Source organism: Andrographis paniculata, unplaced genomic scaffold (assembly GCF_009805555.1).
Source record: "Andrographis paniculata isolate CXL003 unplaced genomic scaffold, ASM980555v1 Contig37END, whole genome shotgun sequence".
NCBI classification, from domain to species: Eukaryota; Viridiplantae; Streptophyta; class Magnoliopsida; order Lamiales; family Acanthaceae; genus Andrographis; species Andrographis paniculata.
This window is the reverse complement of record NW_026137570.1, coordinates 6,535,848-6,563,661: the sequence shown is the minus strand read 5'-3', so window position 1 is coordinate 6,563,661 and position 27,814 is coordinate 6,535,848. Positions and strand designations below refer to the sequence as shown.

The 27,814-nt window shown below is 26.3% G+C and overlaps 2 protein-coding genes across 3 annotated transcripts; one reads left to right on the top strand and one right to left on the bottom strand.

The window, feature by feature from the left end:
* Positions 1-9,568: 9,568 nt before the first annotated feature.
* LOC127250059 (ribonucleoside-diphosphate reductase small chain A) lies at positions 9,569-15,023 on the bottom strand. The gene is made up of 9 exons (XM_051273207.1): positions 14,664-15,023; positions 12,613-12,773; positions 12,015-12,063; positions 11,809-11,935; positions 11,191-11,256; positions 10,991-11,107; positions 10,720-10,882; positions 10,251-10,321; positions 9,569-10,052 (listed from the first exon to the last, which is right to left on the bottom strand). The coding sequence occupies exons 1-9, from the start codon at positions 14,830-14,832 to the stop codon at positions 9,938-9,940; spliced, it is 1,038 nt and encodes a 345-aa protein (XP_051129164.1). The 5' UTR covers positions 14,833-15,023; the 3' UTR covers positions 9,569-9,937.
* Positions 15,024-20,187: 5,164 nt separating this feature from the next.
* LOC127250715 (endo-1,3;1,4-beta-D-glucanase-like) lies at positions 20,188-24,714 on the top strand. Of its 2 annotated transcripts, none has more exons than XM_051274129.1 (8): positions 20,188-20,313; positions 20,496-20,630; positions 21,575-21,596; positions 21,841-21,958; positions 23,077-23,167; positions 23,252-23,344; positions 24,214-24,314; positions 24,398-24,713. In XM_051274129.1, exons 1-8 carry the CDS (start codon positions 20,244-20,246, stop codon positions 24,536-24,538), a joined length of 771 nt encoding a protein of 256 aa, XP_051130086.1. In that variant the 5' UTR covers positions 20,188-20,243; the 3' UTR covers positions 24,539-24,713. The 2 variants fall into 2 exon arrangements, with proteins under 2 accessions (XP_051130086.1, XP_051130085.1); XM_051274128.1 differs by having other exon boundaries at positions 20,195-20,313; positions 20,484-20,630; positions 24,398-24,714.
* The last annotated feature ends 3,100 nt before the right edge of the window (positions 24,715-27,814 follow it).

Genomic DNA, 27,814 nt, shown 5'->3' with positions numbered 1-27,814 from the left:
AAAAATAATGAGATTATGTTATTGATCATTAAAATAAGAAGCATATATATAGGTAATACAAAACAGACTCGATAGACTCAAATCTAAGTAATCTAATCAATAAATAAGATCAAATCTAAATATAAATCTACTAAATCTAAAATCGAATATCTAAAATATTTCAACAAATCTGAATACAAAAGTTAAACGAAAAACTTACTAGCAGACGGAGAGAGTACATATTTACATAATTGGTTGACTTACACAAATTAACTTTACAAAATTTGAAAGATCAAAAAAGATATTTGAGATATATATATATATATATGTATAAATGACGTCTACATCTACATTTTAGATCGGAAAAGTAGAATTTTTAACTATTCAATTTTTAAGTGAAAAATAATGTCTGTAAGAACACACACAATGACTCACATATCGCTACCATTCTTGTCTACAACAAGACTTCCTTTGTCAAGTCAAAATATAAAATTATATAAAGTGGCCTTATTTTCCGAGTAAAAATATGAAGGCACTTGAATCAGACTTTGTGCAATAGACAATTTTTTTCAGTCAAGAGAGAAAATTCTAGTTTGTTTGCGGATTTGGATTTTGAGTTGGGATTTTAATAGTAAAAATTTTGAATTTGAATAGTTGTATGATGTGATATAAATAAGTGTTGATGTGATATCACTACAAAAAAATAATATATTTGTAACGGAATTCCGTCCCTAAAGTTCACGTAGCTAACGTAATTCCGTTCCTAATTCCGTCTCTAATGTCATTAGTAACGGAAAAAGTAGATTTAGAGACAAAAAAATTTTGTTTAAAAAATGATTTTTTCTTGTAGTGTATTTCGAATGTAAAATTGATTTTTAGTATAATATAAAAAATGAAAAATAGGTGTTTGATTTGATATTTTTGGGAAAAAAAAATATAGAATAAATAGTGGATTTAAAATGCAATCTCCCGAACAAACAATTTCTGTTAAAATGTTTTGGTTAGGCCATCTCCAATCCATCATCTCCATTTATCCAGTTTTAACTCCAAATATGCAGTTGCTACAGTAATTTTACTCCAACCATAACTCCATTTTTTACTATTATTCTTTAAATATTCAATTTTCCTATTATTTTAAACAATTTTTTATTTTTATAATTTAAAAAAAAATTAAAAAAAATTAAAAATAAAATTTAAATTTAAAAACTAAATTTATAATTTTAAAAAATAAAGAAATTAAAAAAAAAATTACGTTTGCTACAGTGCAACGCCAAAAATGGTGTTCAAAAATGGTGTTGCACTGTAGCAAAATCTAAATTTGGTGTTGGGAATGGTGCTGAATTGGAGCAGCTCGGCGGCAAAAATGATGTTGAAATACCAAATCTGGAGCATGGTTGGAGATGGCTTATATATGGACTCAAACCATGTTACATGTGGAGGCATTTGTAAGGACAAATAATTGTGTGCTCTAAGATTGGACACGGATGTCTACAAAATAATATTTGAATATAAAAATAAAATTTTCATATAATATTTTGGAAATTTTATCGAATAATAAGATCAGTTAATAGTGTATATGCAAGATAACGTTACAAAGTTATTAAATATTAAAAGATAGGAACTTATTTAAGTTGATGCAATATTTATTACTCTCTCATCTAAAAATAAATTATTTTTTTATTTATTATCAAAAAATATATAGACCTATTTTCTAGCAAAAAATTATACTATTTTTTATTTTTTTTATAATAAAAAGCAAAAAGTATATATTACATTAAAATTCATACCAAAAATAAATAAGTCTATTTTTTTATAACACTAATTAAGGGGCTGTTTGGTTCAAGGATTTGATGGGATTCCGGGATTTGGATTTTAAAATTCTGTGAAATCCATGTTTGGTTAAGAAAAAGAATGTGAAATTTAAAATGATGGGATTTGAAAATGGTGTCTAAAATCCTACAAATAAGGGATTTTTTTTTGTAATGGAGATACCCCTGTTACTTTTAAATCTCATTCTTAAAATTTTAATTTTTACATTTATATCCTCTTATAAAAAAAATAATAGTATTATATTTATATAAAAAATTAAATAATTTTAACATTAATTATTATTTGAATTATATACTTAATTAAATTTATATTATTTTTTATTGTACAATATTTTTTAAATAAACTAATAAATTCATTGTTTAAATTATTATTTATAATAAATTTTATTTGAATTATAAAATTATAGGGACGACCAAGAGTCGGGTTCAGTCGGAACTGATATTCATCCCAAATATATATTGTTAAATCCGAGATTAAAAGGATCCAATTATACTAGATCCGACCGAGACTATACCCGGTAAGACTTGATGAATCCGAAAAATCCATTTTTTTTACAATTCTTAAATTTAAATTTAAAATTACACATGTACCGGATCCAATGTATATTAAAATTTATGTATTTTATTAGAAAAATATTATAATAAAATAATGAATACGTTAAACTCAAAAAATATTTTTAATATAATTATATTATTCGAAATTTTTTTGATATGTATGGTTGATATATTATTATTATATTACCCTGATCATATCCGGATTCATGCCTAATACTCAAATAATTGGACTCAACTTCAAATAAATAGGTCGGGCTCGGTCGGATCTCGAGTTTATGCGAATCTATTGTCATCCTATAAAATTATTGATATCTTTTCAATTTATATTAATAATAAATTAGAGGTTTAATTTGTCAAAATAAATAAAATTCATAAGAGGACAATTATGTCATTTAGAATATAAAAATCCAAATCCACGGAATATAAATCCCACCATATTTTACCAAATATGGGATTCCAAATCTTAAATATAATAAATCTCATCACATATAAATCCTATGAAATTCCAATCCCACCAAAAAAGTCCATGAACCAAACAGCCCCTAAGAGTATTATTTATCATATAAGCATCAATTTTATGAACTGATATATATATATTATTATATAATCCATCTTTATATTGATTAAATGCATATATATATATAATCTCTATTTTTCACAAAAAATCACAGTATTTTCACCTTTGAAAAATCAAGAAAATCCGTAAAAGAAACTGATAATATCTCGATCAAAGACATTGATAACATTTTCACGGTGTACAATAGGTGTGACTACCACTATGGCGGCTCCATCGGTGGCCAATGTCCCGTTGGCCCGGCAATTAACAGCCCAAAGTTCACAAGCTTCATCTAAAACACTTGTCTCGAATCCCTACCATTGTTTATTTATTTTTGATGTCTTTAATGATCGTTTCACGTAAAAGTAAGCATACATTCCTCCTTATAGAACAAATTAACTAATAATAACCTTTTTCCGCAAACACATTAAGTTATTATAACTCACTTGTGCAATTTTTTTAATATACAAAAAGAATCTTGTATAGTTTTTAAATTATAAGTGAAAATTATGCAAAATTTTCAAATTACAAATGAATTATAAAAAATTATTTTATTTTTTTATCAATAATTATTTCGAATCCATTGCAAGAAGGACAACAACAAAAAAATAAGGACAAGTGGCGAAGAAACAAGACGACCAACCAATCGCTTGGAGATTAGCACAAGAAAGTAAAATAAAGCCAGCACACGACCCTCGGAACCAAGCCATCCCCGTCGATTTATTGTCTAAAGGCCACATGCTCGAGGGATTTTAAAAGACGGCGAGCTTTTTCATCTAAATTGTTCATTCTTTACATACCGCAACAATTTTCTACTCTAATGTAATCGAGGTATCTCCAATCGATTATGTGTACAATACTTCTTGTATCTTCACGCCAAAATTATGTCAATACACTCGATTATAATGAAATTTTTCCTTAAATTTTCACAAAATCTTTTGCACAATCCCTCGAAGATGTATAAGAAAAGCGCAAACACTAAAAAGAAAATAGAAAAAACACCACGAGCCCGTAAGTTCGCCATAGATTTTTTCTTCTTCTTCTTCTATTAATCTTTTCTACAATATACACATAAATACCTACAAAAACACTCTATACAAACTAGCTAAACACTTACAAACCTTTTAGATTCCACCGTGTACTATTTTTCTCGTATAATTAGTAGAAGTAAGAAGTTAAGAAAACTCTCCCTTAGGACAAGAACACAAAATGAGGTTGTCGTATCTAACAATACTCGTCCCCATCATCATCATCGTCGCCCCAACAAAGCAACATCGTAACACAAACTCGAATTATGTAGAGCTTTGCCCTCATTTGCCTAAGCATTCTTTTCCACTTGCTCACCATCTTCCTCATGCTTTGATGACTCAAAGAGTTTCGACTGGCGCCAAGGAACATCAATATCATTGTCAAGACCTTGTAAGAATAATGTTCGAGAATTTATAGGATTCATTTGTCTGAAACGTGGGGATATCCGAAGAGTTTTAAGGCACTTTGTAGGGACAGTTTGTGCCCCAAAAATCCACAGACATCATGTGTGATGACCCCATCGAATGTGTCAAAAATAATTGTCTGTCCGTGTCTTCTATTATGGGTAGCCATGGGTCGGATACTTCTACTTCCTGTAATTCAAGTTGAGTTAACAAAAATTTCAACATATATATTTTTTTTTATTCAAATCCGACACAATCTTTTTAAGTACAAAAATTTATTGGGCATGCATGTAAAATATCGGGTACTATTATGACATGTGTTTGTTTGGAGTTTGGATTTTAAATAGTTATTTGATATGATATAAATAGAAGTTAGTGTAATATTTTGAATATAAAATTGATTAATAGTGTAATAAAAAACATAAAATATAATTAAGTATTTACTTTGATGCTTTCTTGAAGAAAAAATTTTGTAAATAGTAAAAATTCCAGAAAATCTTTAAAACAAAGTTTCCTAAAAACATCGAATTAAATATTTATTTTTTAATATAGTACATGTATTGTATATATATTCACCTATTTTGTATTTGAAATGTATCTATTTTGTACACCGTTACTCGAAGATGAAGATGTATTTATATATCTTAGAAATTTTTGCGAATAAATATCTAAGTATATGTAATAATTGAAGATCCAAGGAAGCATGCACACATGTTCCTTAGCTTCGATCCAATCTTTTTTATTGCGATTATATTAATTCGTGTTTATTCTTTCCAGCCGTGCGTGTGATATGATCGATCTTAAGAATTATATATACAAGATTATTCCAGCCCTACCTCTTACATTATCGTTTCTTTGTCTTCTTCTTACCTATAATATATGTTTATCTTGATAGTTGAACTTTCTAGAGAAACAAACGTGTTCATTTGAGATTTGATCGGATTGATCTTTTATTTAAATAATATTTAATTTAATATTTTGTAATATATTTATATTATTGTTTTTGAGATAACATGGAATTCAAATAGTAAAAAAAATCTAAATCTTAAATGAATTCACCTTTTACTTCCTAAGTGTGTTCTTTTGAAATGTGATTTTGTTATATTTTTTATTTGAATAATACTATGAAAATAATATTTATCGAAAAAAAAATAATATAATTTTATAGAAAATCATAATTATTGTATAAAAAAATATATATATATCTCAACTTTACAAAGAGCAATATGTCGAATTGTGGCCTCACATGTGTATATGATATGCGAAGGGATCAACTTTGTTGTCATATCAGCACATCATGTCGGACTAATATTGGAGTGTAATATTTCTTCGATTTCAAATTCTTTCGCTATTATTTTTTATTTAAAATATTTTTTTAAAAAATTTCAATTTGTCTTAATTTACTACTAAAAAATCATTTCAAACAAAAAGTAAAAGGTAAACCATTTGAAAAAAAAAAACTATCAAAAATATATCATCAAAAAATATTATGCCAAAAGAAAAAATAGTAAATAAAATGGAAAATGGTTTGTTATAATTATATTTTAAAAAATCTAGTAGGGATTTATAGTTTGCGTATTTATTTTGAAGTAACTTAGATGACTTACCAAAAGAAATTCAAGTCACATGTCGACACAACACGAACATGATTTTGAATTTGTAAATAAATTTTCAATCAAGAATTTTATATATGCATTTTTATTTGAGGTGAATTTGTAGAAATTATTCAAATTGTGTAATAGTCAATTATTTACGCAGGGAACCATCCTAGAGCAATTTGATTATAATTCAATACATGTAACGATACATTAAGTTCAAATGTCAAAGTACCTCCGGTAAAATTTATTAACAGCCCCATCCATAATATCATCAAGACATCTTCATTTCTATTTACTCTCTCCGTCATCTAAAATTATGCACGTTTGATCGGACACAAGTTTTAAAAAAATAGGTAAAAATATTAATATTTTCCTTTTAGAATATAATTTGGGAATTAAGTAATGTGATAAGAGAAAAAAATTGTATTTTTTTTTTTGTTGAGTAATGTGATATGATAAAGTGTTATGTATATAATTAATTATTTCTTATTTTTGAAATATTGCAGAGTATGTGGGACATGCCAAAAATAAAAATATTACAAGGTATATGGGACAGAGAGAGTAGTAGTTTTTACTAAAAAAAAAAAATGAAACAAACACACTTTTTAATGACAACCAACAAAGAAAAATGAGCATAAATTTAAATGACTAAGGGAGTATAACAATAAGTGCTCGCCCAACTACCCTACTCACGCGGTCAAAATGTGGGTTCCAAATGTCGTTTAAAAGCGTGGCAGATAAGGGATTTGTTCATTTTAAATCTCTTGTTTCGATGCCTTATCCTAAACCTAAAAAAAAAAAAGATTGCAAAGAAAAAAAAAAAAGGAATCGAAGATAAGATCTTTATCAACACAAAGATGATTGTATTTGTGTGTTTTTTAAATGTATACAGCTAATTTAAATTCAAAGATGGGACAAGGTGTGGCCCTTTTGTTTATGTCCTAAAGTGTGGTTCTCTTTGTAATGACAAGAACAACTGTGGTGACCATGTTTGGACAACATTACGACAACAAATGTGGGCAATGTACCCGTGATTCGATCCGAATAAGTTTAACAACACTTGTGTTCTTTTGAAGTTTGATTTCAATAGTTTTACTATGCAACAATCATGGGATTGTTCACCTAACCTATTTTGGGTGATACGATTTTCGGTGAATATTACTAAAAAATAAAAAGATAAACTATTTTTTAGTCTCGTTGACCCCTTTATCATTTTAGGGTTTAGGGTTTATAAAAAAAAAAAAATTAAAATTAAAAAATATAAAAATATAAAAATTAAAGTTATCCACATGCCCGTCAGGTCAACGCTACGTGGTCGCTACGTGGATAATTTATATTTTTTATCTTAAAAATAAAAAAAAATATAATTAAAAAGTATACTAATAAATTATTAAAGGTCATGTGGCGCTGACTTGACGGACATATGGATAATTTTTATTTTTATTTTATTTATTTTTAATTTTAATTTTTAAGATTTTATTTTTATATTTTTATATTTTATTTCTATTTTTATATTTGTAATTTTTTTATATTAAAAAAAATAAAAATAAAAACAATCCACGTGGCGAACACGTGTTAGCCACATGGCGTTGACCTAGCCGACATGTGTCCGTCAGCATGCTACATAGACATTGATGACTAAAATGCAAAAAATTTTCACTTAGTGACTATTTTAAGACAGTCTCCGGTTACGGACTAAAATGATAAATAGTCCAGATCAGTTTATCCAAAATATAATATATATATATACATTCATACAATATATAGTAGATATTTTATTCACTCACAAAAAATTGACAAATCAACCCAAAATATTATTTTTTTTATATTAATATTATGATTTTTTATACCTAACATAAAAAAAACACATGAATCTGAAAACCAACACACCCCATGATTGCTACAAAATATAGGGTTTGTATTGCGGGAGTTAGAAAATCAAGAGCGATCAAGAAATCACGTAAGAATGCAAAGATTTGTTAACCCAATTTGATCAGAATAAACTACATTGGGGGCGGCAAGCAAGATATTTTCACTAGTATTTTCAAATGTTAATTAGAGAGAGAGTATATCAATATATATAAAAGTGTATGTCAAAACTCAGTGTGGCCCAATAAATTGCATAGACTGGCGGCCATAACTATAACGGTCCTAAGGTAACGATCTGGGCACTGTTAGCCCAAAAATTCGATCGGTCAAGAAGCTGAAAGTAGAATACTTTCTTGACTCCAATTTCAGCCTCATAGTACATTATTTTTTTTGTTTGTTTGTTTCAAATTATAAACATTGCTATTAAGTGATCGAAATGTATTTACTTAAGATCATAATAAGCTTTTATTATATTCTAAAACATAAATTATAATTATATATTTTTTAAATGTACGTCGAATTCAACATGATACTCTCTACTCAAATTATTAAATACGATCCGAATTAAATGAGTCGAGTTCAGGCAGTGTCGGGCCCATCCTAATTCGTTATCATCTATCTCTATTTGTTACAAGAAGATAAAAGGTTTTAATAATGTAATGAATGAACCATCTCTATTGTTGCAAAAGATAAAAAGGTAGTAATAATGCAATGTGGATAATAAAAAGTAGGAAGATTTTTGTGTTATCTTCAATATGATGTGACTAAGTGGAAATCTTCCATCTTGATTTCCTTCGAACTATGGAACATATTGCTGGAATTAGAGATGGCATTTGATGAGTTGGGTATGGCAGAATCCGAGACTAGATACTCAAGATAATCGTAAAGTCAATCTTTTACGGCATCTTTAAGTGAAAATTAAAATATTTAGCTCGATTTGGTCATTAGTTATATAGGGTGTTCAATTCTTGCAAGTGTTTGTGGGGTTTCTTACCTGAAATACTGTCCACAAAAATTTTTGAATATTTGGATCCGGCACGAAAATTAACAAAAATAACAAAAATAAATATTTTATTTAAAATACGATAAAAGTAAAAAGATAATTTGAGATAATTTTGAAAATATAGTTAGAAATTAAAAAAATGATGAGAAATAATATAATAAATGTAGTGACATTAGTGGTAAATAAGTGTTCAATAGAGGACAATAGTTAAATATTAATTTATTAATTTTGTCAAAATTAGTAATCGGATAAGTTTAGCGAATAGATTGAAAAAAAAATATGAAAATAAATTTGATAGAGAGAGAGAGAGAGTATACATAAATATCGGTCATATTGGCATGGCACAAATATTCTCCAGATTGTACATATTGCAAAAATCAATCAATCTTCATTTCAATCTTCTCATAATGGACAATTTCATGGAAGAGTAGGTAAATGACTGATATGTCAAATTATAATAAAAAAATTTATAATACAAATAAATAAAAATTTAAAAATATATATATAGATATAATATAAATTTATAATCAAATTTTACAAATTAATACACATTTATATTATTATACTTATTACAATCAAATCAATACACATCAAAACTCTCCAAATCCAACCCAAATCTAAACACAAAAAAAAAACACGTAAGTTCAAACTCACTTCAAAATTCAAATAAAAATCAAATTCAAACCCAAATTTCTTCAAAACTCCCTAAAGAAACGCACCCTAAAATTTATGCATAATCGTTTTTGTGCCAAATCATATACAATCAACTCTCTTAAAGTTCGATTATCCTAAGCCATTTTGATCTCTGAACTTTCTACAGCGTCGATGCGCTAAGTTTGAACGTAATAAGAAAACTACGCTACAATACTCTATACATAGAAAACTAAAAATGTGCGAAGAAAAAATTCGAGCAATCGTAAAATCCTCCATATACTATAGCGATTTAACCAAGTACGCCCAAGCGGCAACTTCTACAAGACGAGGTCGATTGAGCAATCACCGTGGCAAGACACTGATATATATATTCTACAAATCGTGTGTTTGCTCAAAAAAATTCTAAGCCCTTAGTTTCCGAATCATAATTCTACCTTTCGATAACGAAATCTAAGTAACGCCTAAAAGTCCTCGTCCATTTTGAACTCGTAATCCTGGGAACCGTTCAGCAAATTCGACATCACAGACGCCTTTTGATAGTCCCCGACTCTTCTCTCGAAGAAGTTAGACTTTCCTCTGTACAAAGTTAAGCAACAATCAATAACGATAAAACGGAATAAAGAAATCACACGGCGTTGATAACAAGGGGTAATAAAGGTTTGATACTAAGAATATGCGCAAATGTAGCGAGCAATTTCAATTTCTACGTGAATTTTATGACTCAAGAAATGGCTTTCAAATGCTATATTAATCTCGCGCGAATGTAACGCTTACTGTAGAGATATGAACTCCATCCACTCGAAAGGATTTTCCGCACCATATTTCTTCGGGTACTCCAAAGTTGCCTGAGAAGCAAAATTGAAAATATGTGAATGTTTCCCGCGCAAAAAATATGTATGCATAGGTGTGATGGCGATAAAAAAGACAGATCACGTAAAATACAGTTTACCTTTGTGAAATTCAAAACTTTAAGTGACTATAGGTGAAGATATATATATATATATTTATTGCGAAAATCTAAAAAGAGAATTTCTTTTTGTTGAATTTGGGAAAAATTAGTTTGAGCTTGGTATTAAAATAATATTTGATGGGATATTTTATGTATTTTTTTCGAGAATAGCAGAGTCCAAATCATAAAATCTGAAAAAAATTAGTTAAAGAAACTGACTCGTATCTCATAAATATTTCATACATACATATATATATATGTATAGAGAGAGAGAAAGAGAGAAATGGCATGTACCAAAAGTCGATCAGCAACGAACTTTATATACTGGCTCATTAAAGTCGAATTCATACCAATGAGCGCACAAGGCAAAGCATCGCAAACAAATTCGATCTCAATCTCTACAGCTTCTTCAATGATAAGATAAACTCTCTCCCTATCGAGTTTCTTCCTAAGTAAACTGCAAATATATATATATATATATGTATGTATATAATTGAAGCAAATAGAAGTCAACTAACTCCACCCCGATCGAATGCAAACACTGAAGCGAGAACGGATTACTTACCTGTACAGAAGACAAGCAAAATCACAGTGGAGACCTTCGTCTCTCGAAATAAGTTCGTTGGAGAATGTCAAGCCTGGCATCAATCCCCTTTTCTTAAGCCAAAAAATAGCACAGAAGCTGAGAACAGAAGAAAATCGCATCGTGAAAATGAAATCAATCCAAAAACAAAAAAAAAAGAAGATATTTTCTGAATAGAATACCTCCCGGAGAAGAAAATTCCTTCGACGCAAGCAAAAGCAACGAGCCTCTCCGCAAATGAGCTCGAACTGCACATTGATAAAAGTTTTCTTATGCATTATATTCCAACACAATCTCAACAAAACCGTCGCAGAAATTGACAAGAAGATGATAGAGCCAATACAAAAATCAATTGCAATTTTAATTGTATTGTCTGGCAGACGTAATTTTAACCGCATTTTTAAGTTTGTTGCGATAATTGATCAATTTTTAGTCACCTAAAGCTCATCGATTTCGAAGTTTACGATCGATAGAAAAATCTGTGCAAGATACAATCAGTTCAATCGCCGTGAGTATCTAGTGCAACATTTTTCTAATCAATATTAATTGTGACAACTTCAAATGACATTACTAATAAGACTAAAATAGTGATTGACATTTTTGATGGGATTAAACATGAACACGACATTTTTGGGCCACACAAACTAACGGTATTTTATAACCTTAGTCTCGAAACTGAGCTTTGAACATGTGACAAATTAAGATTTCTCATAAACTTCCGAGAAATATCACAACAAAATTAGAAACACGATTCAAAAAATACGACAGCACAACAGCGTAGAAAAGCATTAAATGAACACCTCGTAATCCAATTCAGAGCCCACTTGGCTTTCCGAGCAATGCACGAAATGTTTTCGATAGCATTAAACAAGCTGTTCTTCTCCTTCGAGTCCTTGATATACGTTTCCAAGAGCAAGCTATACATTTCTGTAAGAAATTTCAAAATAAAAATTAGATTTCTAGAGTATACAATTTTATAGACTGCCACAAATTCAAAGATCTGTACCTGAATGTATATTTTCGATAGCAATTTGAAATCCATAAAATGCCCGAGCCTGTCAGTAACAAGAAGGTTAATTATAAGGACTTTTCATTAGGTTTGATCCAATGTTCTTACGACAACAATTAAATTTTATGTAACATCCCGACAAAATAAACCTTCTCTTTAGGACAAAATAAAAAGGATTAAAAATTCGTACACGCTATGGATCTCAAATCAATACCAATATTTATATATTCCCAATACAAATCAATATTATTCTTCCCTTACGATTCTCAATAAAAATACATTATCTTTTCTCAGAAAACATCAAATCAAAATACAATTTAAACCAAAACTCAAATCAAAAGGTCAATTTTAAATCAAAATCAAACACACAAGTCTCCAGATAACAGATGAAGAGTTATCATCACTTGCAAACCACTTTAACATCCTAACGTCGGGATCAGAAACATTTGTCGTGCCAAGATTATAGGAAAAAACAACCTCACATAAACATCCGAGCACCGTCACTTCTTAATTCAATAAAAGTGCGCATCAAAGATTATAAACTAACCTATTTTCCATAGCTCATTTAATGCCGATTTCTCCATAACCTATTTACCTCAGGAATTTTCACATCGTTGAGAAATCTAGCAGCCAAGTTTTCCAATACAATCCCATCCGATGCTGCAAAGAACGCCAGAACATGACTTATGAAGTGCTTCTCCGATGGCGTCAAAGCTTCCCACTGCTGTACGTCTTGTGATAGATCAACCTCTTCGGCTGCACAAAAGCATCCACGGACATAAAATACATCATGGAAGAAGGGCAGCGTTACAGCAATCGACTAAACAGGGTGAGAACCAATAGTTCGAGTTTCCGGTCACATTCTATGATTCTATCAAAGAACACCAAATTGCTCCGAATCAAGAAACAAAAAATAAATAAATAAGACACATTATGCAATAAGAAAAGAAAAGGACAAATAACATTATTTAGTGGTTTTCTTCAGTTCGTTTAACATTTCATATTAAGCACGGAGATATATATATATATATATCGATATTATTTGATCATAACATTACAAGTAAGTATATCCCAATCTCCTTATTAAGCATCGACATAAACACCATATTCCGAGGTGCCACAACCAAATTTCAAGAAGTGAAACAAAACTACTTAAAACAATCAATTCCATACCCATATAACCGTAATACTACATACAAGGATATCCCAATATTTATATTGCTTGTCGAGCTAAATTGTACTATTATTAATAAAAATAAGGCCACACAAAAACACTATTTTCTGACAAACCACAACCCAATTTCAAGAGCCGAAATTACACTGTGTAAAACAATCATTATCATACTAAGATTATCGAATTCCATCAAACTTAATTGCATCATTATGAATAAGCATAATGCCACAAAAACACCATATCCCAAAAAATCCATAGAAATTTAATTTCAAGAAGTGAATCTACACTGCCAAAAACCATCACTTCCATGCTAAAATAATCGAATTCTGTCAAACTGAATTGAAACATTACTAATAAGCATAAGGTGAAAAAAAGAAAAAAACACCATATCCCAAAAAACTATAAAATTCCAATTTCAAGAACCTAAAACCATCACTTCCATGCTAAGATAATCGAATTCCGTCAAACAAAATTGAAACATTACCAAAAAGCATCAGGCCACGAAAACACTATATCCCAAAGAACCATAAAAATCCAATTTTAAAGACCGAAACAACGCTACCTAAAACCATCACTTCCACACTAAAATAATCAAATGTCATCAAGCTAAATTCCATCATTATGAACAAGCTTATGCGCCACACAAACACCATATCCCAAAGAACCATAAAAATTCCAATTTCAAGAACCGAAACTACGCTACCTAAAACCATCACTTCCATACTAAAAAAATCGAATTTCAAACTAAATTCCATCATTATGAACAAGCATAACACCACAAAAACACCATATCCCAAAGAACCATAAAAAAACCAATTTCAAGAACCGAAACTACTACCTAAAACCATCACTCACACTAAAATAATCAAATTCGGTAACTAAATTGCAACATTATGAACAAGCATGAGGCCGCAAAAACACCATATCCCAAAGAACAATAAAAATCCAATTTCAAGAACCCAAACTACACTACCTAAAACCATCACTTTTCCATACTAAAAAATCGAATTTCGTCATACTAAATTCCATCATTATGAACAAGCATAACGCCACAAAAACACCATATCCTATAAAACTACAAAAATCCAATTTCAAGAACCAAAACTACAACCCCAAAAACAATCGTTTCCATACTTAAATACTCGAATTCCATCAAACCAAATTGCAACATTATGAACAACCATAACGCCACAAAAAAACACCATATCCCAAAGAACCATAAAAATCCAATTTCAAGAACCGAAAGTAGACTTTAAAATAAAATAAAACAAAACCAGACTACCTAAAAAAATCCCTTCCATAATACACACAGAACACAAAACAAATCCACTCCAAATTCAAGCACAAAATTTCGAAAACATATTCCCCTCAATCATGCAATCATTCCACAAAAAAAATCGAATCCAATACACACAAAAACACAATTCGAAGGCCCAAATTTAAACGAAACCCCCAAGAAATTATAGAATTACCAGTCCAAAAACTGGCCTCTGCCTTCTTGTACATTTCCCAAAGCTGGGGATACTCGATTGGGAACATTGTGAATTTCTGGGGTTTATCCATGAGAATCGGCTCTTCCTCTCCGTTTTCTGAGGTCTCCTTCTCCGGCAATCCGTGGTCATCATTTCGCAGAGACCCCATTTCTGTTGGCGAATGAAAAAGAGCAGAGAAAATCCCTTATGTTGGGTGGATGAAAATGGAAAAACCTTGCTAAAACCCCCCCGACCCGACGCTGTTACTGTGCATCGACAGGGACTTCGCGATTTTGATTCGATTGCAGTGCCCCCGTTTGAACCAACGTACATCAAGGAAGAGTTTGGTTGATGGTAGGGTGTGTGATTCTAACCTATTGATATCTTTAAAAAACATAAGTAAATAAATAATAAATAATAAATAATAAATATTTTTTTATTTATTAGTATTTATTTTACACAAAATATATGCAAAAGCAATTGAGTTTATGCAAGAAATAAAAACAGTCTATAGTTATTTTCGTTATTTTTTTTTTAATTAAACATATAAATCCTATTTTGAACGAATATCACGCAACTCATATGCAAGGGTAGCTTTGTTTACCGTTTCAATACTTTTTGCAATCATATGCTGTCAAAATTATTGTCCTTTATATTTTTGTCCTTCTACACTAATTGGAAGTATTTTTTATTTTTTTTATTACCATTTTATATATAATATTCCCTCCGTCCCACGTAATATGGGTGTATTACCGTAGACACGAGAATTTAGGTAAAATATAATTAGTAAATAATTAACAAGTGTATTAGTAAAAATAATTATTATTTAGTATAAATAATTATAGATTAAGATTAAGATAAGTAAATAGTTTAATTAAAATTTAAAAAAATTATAAAATTTAAAATTTAAAATACGATTAAAGTACATAATTATATTTCCAAAAATAGAAATTACAAGTTATGTGGAACTGACGAAAATAGAAAATAGGGACAAATTATGTGGGACGAAAGGAGTAATTAATATAGAATTTTTAGAACCGGATGAAAATGGTATTATTTAAATAAAAAAAATTAAAATGAAGAGCAAAGCACCAAAGTGAATATGCTTTTTAGTTTTTAAAAATATTTAATTTGTTTTTAAATTAAATATATATTTTTTTTTAGTTATATATATAGTCTCATTTAAAATTTAGTATCTGTTTGGTTCAAGAGTTTAGGAGGAGAGGAGAGGAAAAATAATAGAATTTTAAAAAATTTTGTGTTAGGAGGAGTAGAATTAATTTTTTTTTTAATTTTTATTTCCTTTCAATTTAGGAGAATTTGAAGGGGAAGAATTTTATTAAACACTTTTTTTTATTCAATTCTCTATTATGCTCTTTTAATATTTTATTAAAATATTTATAACATTTTTAAATTTGTAGTTTATAAAGTCTAAAAGCAATTATTACTCATTAAGTGCTATATTAGGGTTGAGGATGAAATTTAAATGTTTTAGGTTGAGTTTGTTTGGAGATCTTTTTGAGAATTTTTATTATTTCTATAAAAAAATATTAAATATTAAATTATTTATTTATTTTTTATATTATATTTATTATATCATATCAAGAAATCATTTTAATAAAAAAAATTATATTATTTAAAGTCTATGAATTGAAGTGAAGTCAACTAACAATTTTTTATTTTTAATTTGATTATCTATATTTTGAATTCAAGTTAAAATATTTTGGATTTGTATCTTTTGTTCTTTCTTTATTACTATTATTCTCTTTGTACTTGTGTATAAGTTAGATTTTGATCTAAGTAGTATTTTAATTTGATAATATATAAAATATATATTATTTTATTATGAAACATGATAATTAAATGGTAAAAACTTAAAATAGAGTTAAAAAATAAATTTTGTTGTTTTAAAAATGAAGTAATTGTTAGGTTTACAGTGTGTTTTTATTTTTCAAATAAAAAATACAATTATATTTAATTTGTATATGTTTCAATAAAAATATAGATTTGTTTAATATAATTTCAAACACAAATAATTATTTTGTACAATTTTTAATAAAAATAAATTATTTTTTCTTATAAAATATCATATCAAAATACTATTTAATCACAAATTTAAATCAATTTTTAAATCAAAACAAAGCAATCCCTTCTTTTGTAGAAATTAAAAAAAAAATGGTATGTATTAGAAATTGTGAAGTATATAATAATAATAATAATAATAATAATAATAATAATAATAATTATTGGAAAATTATTGGTATTAAATTCAAATAGAAGTTTCATTGCTGAAAGTTTCAAAAGGAATTGACTTAAATTCATTAAATATGGATTTATTTAATTTTTTATTTAAATGATATTTTGATATGATGATATATTTTGTAATAAAAAAATAATATTCCTTCCATCCCGGGTAAATAGTACGGGTAAAAGATTTTTTTGCCCTTGTGAATGTATTATTGTAAAAAATAGTGGCGATTGTGTAATAATAATAAAAAAGTAAATGTAGTTTTATAATAATGTGATTATTTACAGAAATAAGACTATTGCTTTGAAACTGATAAAAATGACAAACAGGACTATTGTATTAAAACAGAGAGTATATTTTTATTAAAAAACATGTGAGCTGAATAACGTTAATTACTCGTTTTAGTTTGGGACCAAAATCAAATACAACTGAATGAATTATTTATTTTAAAAATTTTAGAATTTTTGTGGAATTTTAAAATTAATAAGTATTTAATATGATATTTTATCATTAGATATATATTTGATAGGATATTTTTTTAAATATATATATATATATTAATAATAAATCGTATTAAATTATTTAAAAATATACACGTAAACAAAAACAGAAGTTTCTATATTGATTCTTAGTCGGTTTCTCTTTCTTTTAAATTCCAATATTCATTTTGTTGACCAAAAAGTCATTTAATTTTTCAAATAACCCTAATCATCCGTCAAATTTTATAAAAATAATGAAAATATGTAAGCTTAATATATTATATTTAAAATATTATTTAAATATTATATTTAATGTTTAAATATATTTATTTAAAAGTGTTTATATGGCTTTTTATTTATGTTTGTATTTTTTTACGTTTAAATAAGAGTTAGATAAGATATTATCTGAAAATAATAATAATAATAATAATATATTTTGTTTTTTCCAAAAAAAAAAATGTTACCTAATTCAAAATAATGTTATTCAATTCATATTGTTGAAGTTATTTAAAAAAAAAAAAGGAAATCATATTAAAATAATATTAAAATCAAAATCAAACAACCATATATATTATAATATTTTTTAAAAATATATATGTATTAAAAATATTAAATATAAATTATATATTTTTTTTCAAAAGATTATATTAAATACTCTATTTTTAATTTTTAATTTACTATTCTTAAAATATTTAAAATAGTCTTATGGTGTATTATGTGTTTGGTTATAATAATAATTTTACAACTGTACAAGTCAAATAATATTAATTTTAATTTTGAAGTCAAATAAACCGCACCCAAAATTCTTTGTCCTTTTTCTTGCTTTTGAATTCTAATATTCATTTTTTAATCAATAAAACTTTATAATAATAAAATAAATTTGTCCTAGAAATTCATATGTTTCTTTTGAAAAAAAAATACGATATTTCTATTATTTGGACTCTATATTTTAAAAAAATATATACATTTTTTTTCTCACAAAATATCTTATCGTACATTATTTTAATACAAAATTCAAACTAAATTTTTTTCAAACTATTATTTGACTAGTAAATGTAAAATCACACGGTCAAATATCTACGAAAATGACTTTTCTCACTGACAATGGTGTGAAGGTTAACTGTGAATTTCAAAAAAATATAATTATTCGATCGGATTTATATTATTCATCCAATTTTTTCTCTCAAAAAAACATCAAATCAAACACCTATTTTTCATTTTTATATTATACTAAAAATCAATTTTACATTCAAAACATTACATCATACCTATTTATATCACATCATACAACTATTCAAATTCAAAATTTTTACTATTCAAATTCCAACTCAAAATACTAACCCCCAAACAAACACACCCTTAATAAACATATTCTCTCCGTCCCATGTATTATGGGCCTATTACTGTAGATACGAGAATTTAAGTAAACTGTGATTAGTAAGTAATTAAGAAGTGTATTAGTAAAAATAATTATTGTATAATAAAAATAATTGTGAATTAAGGTTAAAATAACTAAATATTTTAATTAAGATTAAATAAATTATAAATTTTAAAATGAGATTAAAGTGTATAATTATATTTCCAAAAAAGAAATGGACAAATTATATGGGACGGACGAAAATAGAAAATAAGAACAAATTATATAGGATGGAGGAGGTATCATATTCTTCCATCCATTTTTACTATATATACATATTTATTTTCTTGTCTAATAAAAAATAATATATATTTATTTCTTTACTAAATATAGATTTTACTAGCAATTACAATGCTCATATTTTTATATTTATTTTACGATTATATCATTTGATTTTTTAGTTAAAACATAAATATCTTTATAAAAATTAATACTACCAATTTTTTTGCTAGAAATAAACGTACAAGGTGAACTAAGAAAATATTTAATAGTCAAATTTTTATTTAAATAAATTAAAACCTGCTCATTGTCACTTTAATAATAATAATAATAAATATCCCCTCGTTTTAAGTATTCTGTAATATTGCATTTTTGGTATGTTTTAAATATTTTGTAGTTATTTCTAGAATAAGAAATAATTAGATATATTTAATTTTTATCACATATTTTATTTCATCACATCACGTAAATAAATATAAAATTTTTTTCACAGCATACTATTTAATTCCCAAATTATTCTATTTAATACTATTGACCTCAATTCTCGTTGTTGCACCATGCTTGTGACAGAAAAAACAGATATTCTCTAAAATTTGTAATTATTATTATTATTATTATTATTATTATTATTATTATTATTTATTTACATTATTGCCACTATTCATTTTACTTCAAAACTCTTATTATTATTTTATAAAATCTTAATAATATCTTTATAAAAAAATACAAAAATTAGTTTAAACTACTAATAACTTTCTTAATCGATCCAGTAAATGTGTTTATTTAGAGGTTTTGATTTTAGTCTTTTTTTTTTATAAATAAAAATTGATATAATATCTTAGAATATAATAATTTTTAATATAATATAAAAAATTAAAAATAAATATTTAATTTAATATTTTTTTAAAAAAAATAAATTGATGAATAAAAAAAATTTGATAGAAATACTCATAGGTTCGAGAGGGGTAATAACAATATAAGGCTGCTTTCTAGAACGTGCTATACTGCTATTTCCGTACAGATTATTTTTTTCTCTCAAAACGCCACGCCCGTGCTTACCTATGCATACTAAGGACACAACTGTCATTTCATATAACGCAGAACATATTCTACAGGGACAAAACCGCCATTTCACAAAAGATACAGAATCTATATATACTACGCCCGATCAAAAAGAAGAAGAAAAGAAGAAAGCTCAGCAGCAGTTTTGAACAACAATGGCGGCAACGGCACGGACGCAGCAGCAGTTGCTCTTCTTCATCGCTCTTTGCATCGGAGCCTCCTTAGGTAATTAATTTTATCACAGTAGATCTCAATTGCATTATTAAGCTTTTCTATTAATCGATCGATGGAAGAACCGATCGAGTGGTAAGTAGGAATCGAATTAGAAATCAAAATCGAAATACAATTATATGTATATATAGATATATATAGTTAATTAAATTGATGAATTGTAGATAATTTGGCAGGAGGAATCAGATCGGCGGCGAAGGAATTGGAAGAAAGAGGGGAAGAGGAACGAATTGGAGGATTGGAAAGCTACGTGAGAAAGAGCGGTTTTCGTCCAAACAGTCGGGTCGTCATTCTCATTTCAGACGTTTTTGGTATATTCATACATATCTTCTTTTTTTTTTGAAATGTGTAAAAGTTTTGGTATATTTGCTTTTAATTTTATTTATAAAAATTATAATATAGTAATGGTATATTTGTATTTTAAATAATATTCCCTCTCTCCGTCCCCATATACTATGTACATGTTGCCGTTTCTGTCCGTCTCATGTACCATATCACTTTTCTTATTTTTTTAAAGATGATTACACACTTTAATCTCATTTTAAACTTTTTAATTTTATTTTTTTAAAAATTTTAATTAAAATAATTAGTTATTTTAATCTTAATTTATAATTATTTATATTATAGGATAATTATTTTTACTAATATATTCTTAATTATATACTGATTACACTCCTCTTAAAATACCTTGTCTACAGTGTAGCAGACACGGTATGTGGGACGGAGGGAGTAATTAAATTAAAAAAATTTTGATATTAGTGTACGATTACTTTTACTAAAAATAAATAGAAAAGTTATATTTTCTCGGTTCGCCTCTAAGAGTCATATTCATTTTTTATTTCATTGTACTTAACATTAAAAATATCTTTATATTTGTATAATTTTTTTTTTATTTTTTAGAAATCTCATTACGTATATATTTTTATAATTTTGTTTGTGGTATGATAAAGAATACAATTTTTGTTTTGATGTATATTCTTTGCTCAAATTCTTTTTGGGTGTGTTTGTTTGGGGATTGGATTGGATTTACACTATTTATCTATTTTTTTCCTCCAAAGATATCAAATCAAACACCTATTTTTCATTTTTTATATTATACTAAAAATCAATTTTACATTCAAAACATCACATAAACACCTATTTATATCACATCATACAATTATTCAAATTCAAAATTTTTACTATTCAAATTCCAACTCAAAATCCAACACTCTTAATTAATTGATTTGATTCTTTTATCTTTTTGGCTATGCAGGTTTTGAAAGGCCCCACTTGAGGTAACTCTCTTTAAAATAAATGAACTAATAATGATAGCAATAATAAATTGAAGTCTAATACATCTAAAACTTATTTTTTTTCCAGAAACATATAAAATATAAATAATACAGATATATATATATATATTTTTGCAATTTTATCATGTATATGCATTTGGTTTTAATAAAAAATATATTTTTTATATATAATATTTAAAAATTAATAAAAATAAATATATTAATAATATTTGCACAATTTCCACAGAATGATTGCAGATAAGGTTGCTGCCGCGGGATTTTACCCGGTTGTGCCGGATTTCTTCGATGGAGATGCTTATACGAGCGATCAAAATATGACCAAATGGTACAAGAATCATAAAACGGTGAGATTTTATTCAATTTTATACGCTTTAGATTACTAAAGTAAATAAATCAAAGTATTTATTACTATTTATATACTATTACACGTACCATCAAATTTATATTTATTTTTATTACATCGAAATAATATACAATGACAAAAATAATTTTTTTTTTTCATACAAATAATATCATTAACTATTATTAAAATAAAATATTTATAAATAATCTGTTCATCCAAGGCTTTTAGATGAAATTATTTTTGATGTATGGTATAAAGAATTATGTAAAAAATATAAAATATATTATTTTAAATCGAATATTTGACTTTTTATGACATTTTGTATAAGTATTTGGAGTTTTTCTTTTTATCTTTTAATTTTTTGCAATGAGTATTTGAATTTTTTTACATTTTAATTTTTATAAAAAAATATTTATATTTTTAATTATTAATTTTGCAAAATCACAATTCAAAAATAATATTAGTATGCAATTAAATAAAAATAGATGTTTGTTGTGGTGTAAATAGCTATTCAATTTAATCATTCATTCGTTCACAAACTAATGTCCTATTTTTCTATTTGAGACGTCTAACAACTATTGTACTATTTTTTTTTTCTTAAACACAAATTTTACATTTTTACCCTTCATTCATTTATTACTTTTAATCTCTACCATACAATTAAGGGCAAATTTGTCCCTTCATAACAAAAAGACAATCACCTGAAAAATTGTGCAAATATACTTTAGGACAACAGAAATTGGACGGATGGAGTATTTATAATAGAAACTAAAATTTTGAAGTAATATTTGAAATAAAACAATAAATTTTGATGTGATGTTTGTTAAATAGTGTGAAAATAAATTAGAAATTATAAGTAGACAACAAGAATAAGACTTTCAAAATTTTGAATTCATTTTCGTGATATGTAATATTATATATATATTTTTTTTCAATGAACAATGTACAAATCATAAATTTTGAAAGATTCCAAATTATAATTTTCTCATATCTTAAAGATATACTTACAAATAATACGAATGTTTCGCGTAGTAAGAAAATATTCCGTGTAAGAACATATGTTTTTGTCAATAATCATTTCATCGAGGAGTATTTAAAAACTCAATTTTATTTCCTTAGGACGGAAAGTATAAAGATGTTAAGACAATTATTGACAGCCTCGAAAGAAAAGGTGTGACAAAGTTTGGAGTTGCCGGCTTTTGTTGGGGAGGTTAGTTCGTTATCTATTATATTATCGTATAGTTTATGATATAATAAATATTTGTTCAATTTTCTAATCAAAATGTTGTTTTAGGTAAGGTTGCCATAGAAGTGTTGAACAAAGATAGTCGGGTAGACACGGGTGTCCTTCTCCATCCTTCGTTCGTAAATCATACGGATATTGAAAGTAAGATATATATATTGTTTTATTATGAGTTTTATCTCGATTAATTTGCATTTTTTAATTAATTTATTAAATTTAAAATTTAATCTCACTTAATCAAATTTGTTACCGACATTAAATTAATTTTTAATTAGTTTAAGCTCTGTTTACTTGACTTTTGTCTTTTTCAATTTTTTATTTTTATTATACAATTATAACATTTCTATAAAAATAGTTTATTTGAATTTTAATTTATATCGGTATTTTTGTATGATATTTTGTAAAAAAAGATAATAATAAATACATATATTAAATACATACATTATTGATTTTTGTTTGGGCCAAAATCAAACAAACCCAAAATACAAATATAAAAGTCCAAGATGATTGTATAATAATAAAAAAATAATAATAATAATTAGCTTTGATTTGTAATAAAATATTTTAAATATTAAAATAATATTATAATGTATTATTTTATTTATTATATTATTTATATTTGTATTAATAAAATTTGAAAAAAAAAATTATTTGGTAAAAAATGTTTATATAAATTTAGACATTTTAGATTTTTTATTTTATTTATTTATTTTTGGGACATGGAGTATGCAATTACTATTTTTTGAATGTGTAGTAGATAAATTCTCGATAATCTAAGATATTTTTAAATTCATTATCTCACGATCATAGTTCATTCTATAAGGGCGTTTTAGATATTATTATGATTAATATTAAGTTAATTAATGCATTATCTTTTACATCATAAGTGTGTTATTGTTCAACTTTTATTATTACTTATATATATTATATTTTTTGAATAATATTTTTAGAAAAAGTTATAAGATTTATCATAAATAACTAACCTATTAATTTTTACATGAAAAATATTGCAGAAGTTAATTCTCCGATTGCCATTTTGGGAGGCGGGAAGGACAACCTCACAACTCCGGCCACTATAAAGGAGTTTGACAAAATTTTGGAGACAAAGCCCAATGTAATAACATTAAATTTCGAAAAATTGAGATGTTTCTATCTTATGAAAAAGAAAGTGGTGATTTTTTCTTTACTTTTCCGCAGGTTGATAGCTATGTGAAGATCTTCCCTAAGGCCGAACATGGTTGGACATTAGGTTATAACGAGACGGACAAGAGAGCTGTAAGAAGAGCGGAAAAGGCTCACAAGATCATGTTAAAATGGTTCGCTAAACACTTGAAATAAGTCGTATAGATATAGTTAAATATATATTTTTGTTGAAGAAAAATAGGTTTGAATAAATTATCATAGAGAGAATCAGTTGTTCAGAGCTCGATAAAAAGACTATAGGATGTATTCGGTTGTAGTTTTTTTGTATCTTATATAATTTTTAAGGTGGAACTTATTTATAATTTTATATTTCTATCTTTCTACTAAATAAATAAATATATTCATATATATATATCTTAATATTATATAGAACTTGGTTTTATATTTATCGGAATACTTGTACTTGCACAAAGGATTATTTCAAACGAATTTTGATTCTAGACCGCCTCTAAACAAATTTCAAACCTACGGATTCGATTTATAAAAAACTTAACTCGACTAATCGATTGATTTCCCAAAATACTCACAAAGATCACGCAAAAGAATGATTCACCGGAAGGATAGGAAAATTAGAACGGTTTTAACTAGCAACAAAAAAAACTTTCCCCAAAAAAAACCACGGAGAACAATTGACACGATGAAGATGAAGAGTAGGATGAATGAACCAAATATATATGTATATATGCGAACTGATTTTTCTATCGAAACAAATAGGGAAAGGGGGATATTTTATCGAAACGGGTCGGGTAGGGTTCAATAGGATTCTAACCCGAGTTACGAGATTTGGGTTGCAGGTTGGGCGCGAGTCGCGGGTCACAGGTTGAGCCAAAATATCAATATAAAAAAAAAAATCTATTATCACACTTACTATTTTTATATTATTTATACAGTTTCTCGTGTCTCATGTATATATATATAATTTCAAACAAATACACCAATAATTTCTCCACAAGTATGATATTTATGAGATACTCAGTATAAAACTAAATTAAATCTTTTAACAAAATTAATTTATGATAATTATAGTTCATCCGTTCCAATACAATAATTTTGTTTATCATTTTTGTTCATCCCAAACAATAAACTTATTTTCATAAATAATTATATTAATGTAAAACTATCCTTACTATTTTATTATTATTACATAATTGCCACTACTTTTTACACTAATACACTCACAAAGACAAAAAAGTCTTTTACCCGTACTTTTTACCCACTATCAATATAATATTAATATTCTTTAAATCTCGTGTCAAATACAACACAGATTATAATTTTGGGACAAAGGGAGTATAATTTATTATCAAAAACATATTACTTGTTAAATATAATGAGTGTTGTTGGGACTCCATTTGCGAATATATAATTAATGACTATATTTTTGTAACGGAACAATTTTTTCTTCTAGGTGAAATGATGTTGATGGATATTTTAAATCAAAGATAAAAATATTTATTTTTTATTATTTATATTATAGTAAAAAATTATTTTTTATTCAAAATAAATCAAAGAAACATCTCAAAACATACGTTTCAAATAAATAAATAGGCGACTTTGACTAAACAAGATAGTTGATCATAATATTCTTAAGGGTGTGTTTGTCTGGGCATTGGATTTACACTATTTATCCAATTCTCCCCTCCCAAAAAAAATCAAACATCTATTTTGTATTTTTTATATTATACTAAAAATCAATTTTACATTCAAAATATCACATCAATACATATTTAACACATATTTATATAACATCGTACAACTATTTATATAACATCACATCAACACCTATTTATATAACATCAATACTCTTTTTTTTTTCTTTTTCTTTTTTTATTATTTATAGATGAAATAATGATTGAATCTAAGTCTTTATATAAAATTTAATATATACATATATATATTTTATTAGAAACGATAAAACTGTATTACGAAAAATAAAGGCATAAAATAAAATAAACATATAGTAGATCCAACTCATAGTTGGTGCTTTAAATAATAAATATTTAATATAATTTATTTAATTTCGTGGAAAAATATTTCAACATTATTAAACAATTACAAAATATAAATTGAATAAATAATGTAAGAGTAATTATATGGACCACATGGTCCACATCACACAGTCAAGTTAAGGTGAGGCAGTTATGATGTGTTTCTTTTTTTTTTTTTTTTTTTGAAAAAAATTGTTTTGAATTTGATATTGAAATAGTATTTAATTAAAATTTTTATAATATATATATATATATATTTTCCGAAAAACCAGAATCAAAATATTAAAAAAAAAAATTGACAAAAAAAAAACCTTCAATGTGGGTTTGTTTAGATGAGTTTTGAAATTTGGCTCCAGTTTAGATATACATTTTTTAAATTTAAAAAAAAAAAAAAAAAAAAAAAAAAAAAAAAAAAACTATTGTAAGCAAATATTTTGTTAGTAGTTGAGTTTTTGAATTAAAAGTTTGGTTAGAAGTGATTTATTTAATTAATATATATGATTAAAAATAAAATAAAATGTGTATTTAATTATCTTAATGACTGTATTTTAATAATATAAATACAATATCGATATCATTTTATAGATAATTAAATTTTATATAATACAAATAAATAAAAATATATATATTTATCATTATCATAAATTAATTTTATATTAACATAAGAAATTTTAAAGATAAAAAAATATATATATTTGTTAATTGATGTGAGATATAAATAAAGACGTTTTGAATGAGTTCTACTTATACAATGTTATATATTTAATTAAATTGATTTATATTTGTTAAGTGTGGTTAACATTGATAAATTTATCATAAATATAAATAAATCATTTTTTGTGAGACGCACATAAAAAAAAATAAAAAAAAAAAAAAAATTATCTATAGCGGACAGAGGAAGTACTATCTTTCGTCTACGAGGATAGTTATTGTGCTCGTTTGATGTGACATGCCCGGCTCGCAGCCCGCAAGCCATGTCGGCCGGGCGTGGTGGGAACACAAGTTATTTCAGTAGGATTTTTGAAAAGAACGTGCACTTTTCAGGGATTATCTATTTTCAAATTACTATATGACAAACACGTTCTTTCAGTATAGTTCTGAAAAAAATTGCATATTATTAACATTAGTAGTTCATCAATCAATTTAATTTCTATTCATTCTTTGATGTCTAGCACCGACTCATCCATATACGAGAATTGACTTAGCATCAATCTAACTCAGGTATTACATTTGAACAAATCAAAATTGTAGACCTCAGTTCAATATGTGGGTATGTTGAATATATGTATATATTATTATTAAAGTCAAGTATAGCATGTAGCGCAGGAACTATACAATATATTTTTTTCTTATTTCCAGTAAACATAATAACATATTAATATTAAAATACTTTTAATTTTTTAATAAATGATAAATATACCGT

Excerpts from the sequence above, each read along its gene's own strand:
- LOC127250059 (XM_051273207.1), bottom strand. The coding sequence starts at position 14,832 with ATGGGGTCTCTGCGAAATGATGACCACGGATTGCCGGAGAAGGAGACC. Across the intron at positions 11,108-11,190 it reads GGAATTTTCTTCTCCGGGAG|CTTCTGTGCTATTTTTTGGC; the intron begins GTATTCTATTCA and ends TTCTGTTCTCAG. Across the intron at positions 10,322-10,719 it reads TCGTTGCTGATCGACTTTTG|GCAACTTTGGAGTACCCGAA; the intron begins GTACATGCCATT and ends TTTGCTTCTCAG.
- LOC127250715 (XM_051274128.1), top strand. The coding sequence starts at position 20,244 with ATGGCGGCAACGGCACGGACGCAGCAGCAGTTGCTCTTCTTCATCGCT. Across the intron at positions 21,959-23,076 it reads GGTACAAGAATCATAAAACG|GACGGAAAGTATAAAGATGT; the intron begins GTGAGATTTTAT and ends TTATTTCCTTAG. Across the intron at positions 23,168-23,251 it reads TGCCGGCTTTTGTTGGGGAG|GTAAGGTTGCCATAGAAGTG; the intron begins GTTAGTTCGTTA and ends ATGTTGTTTTAG.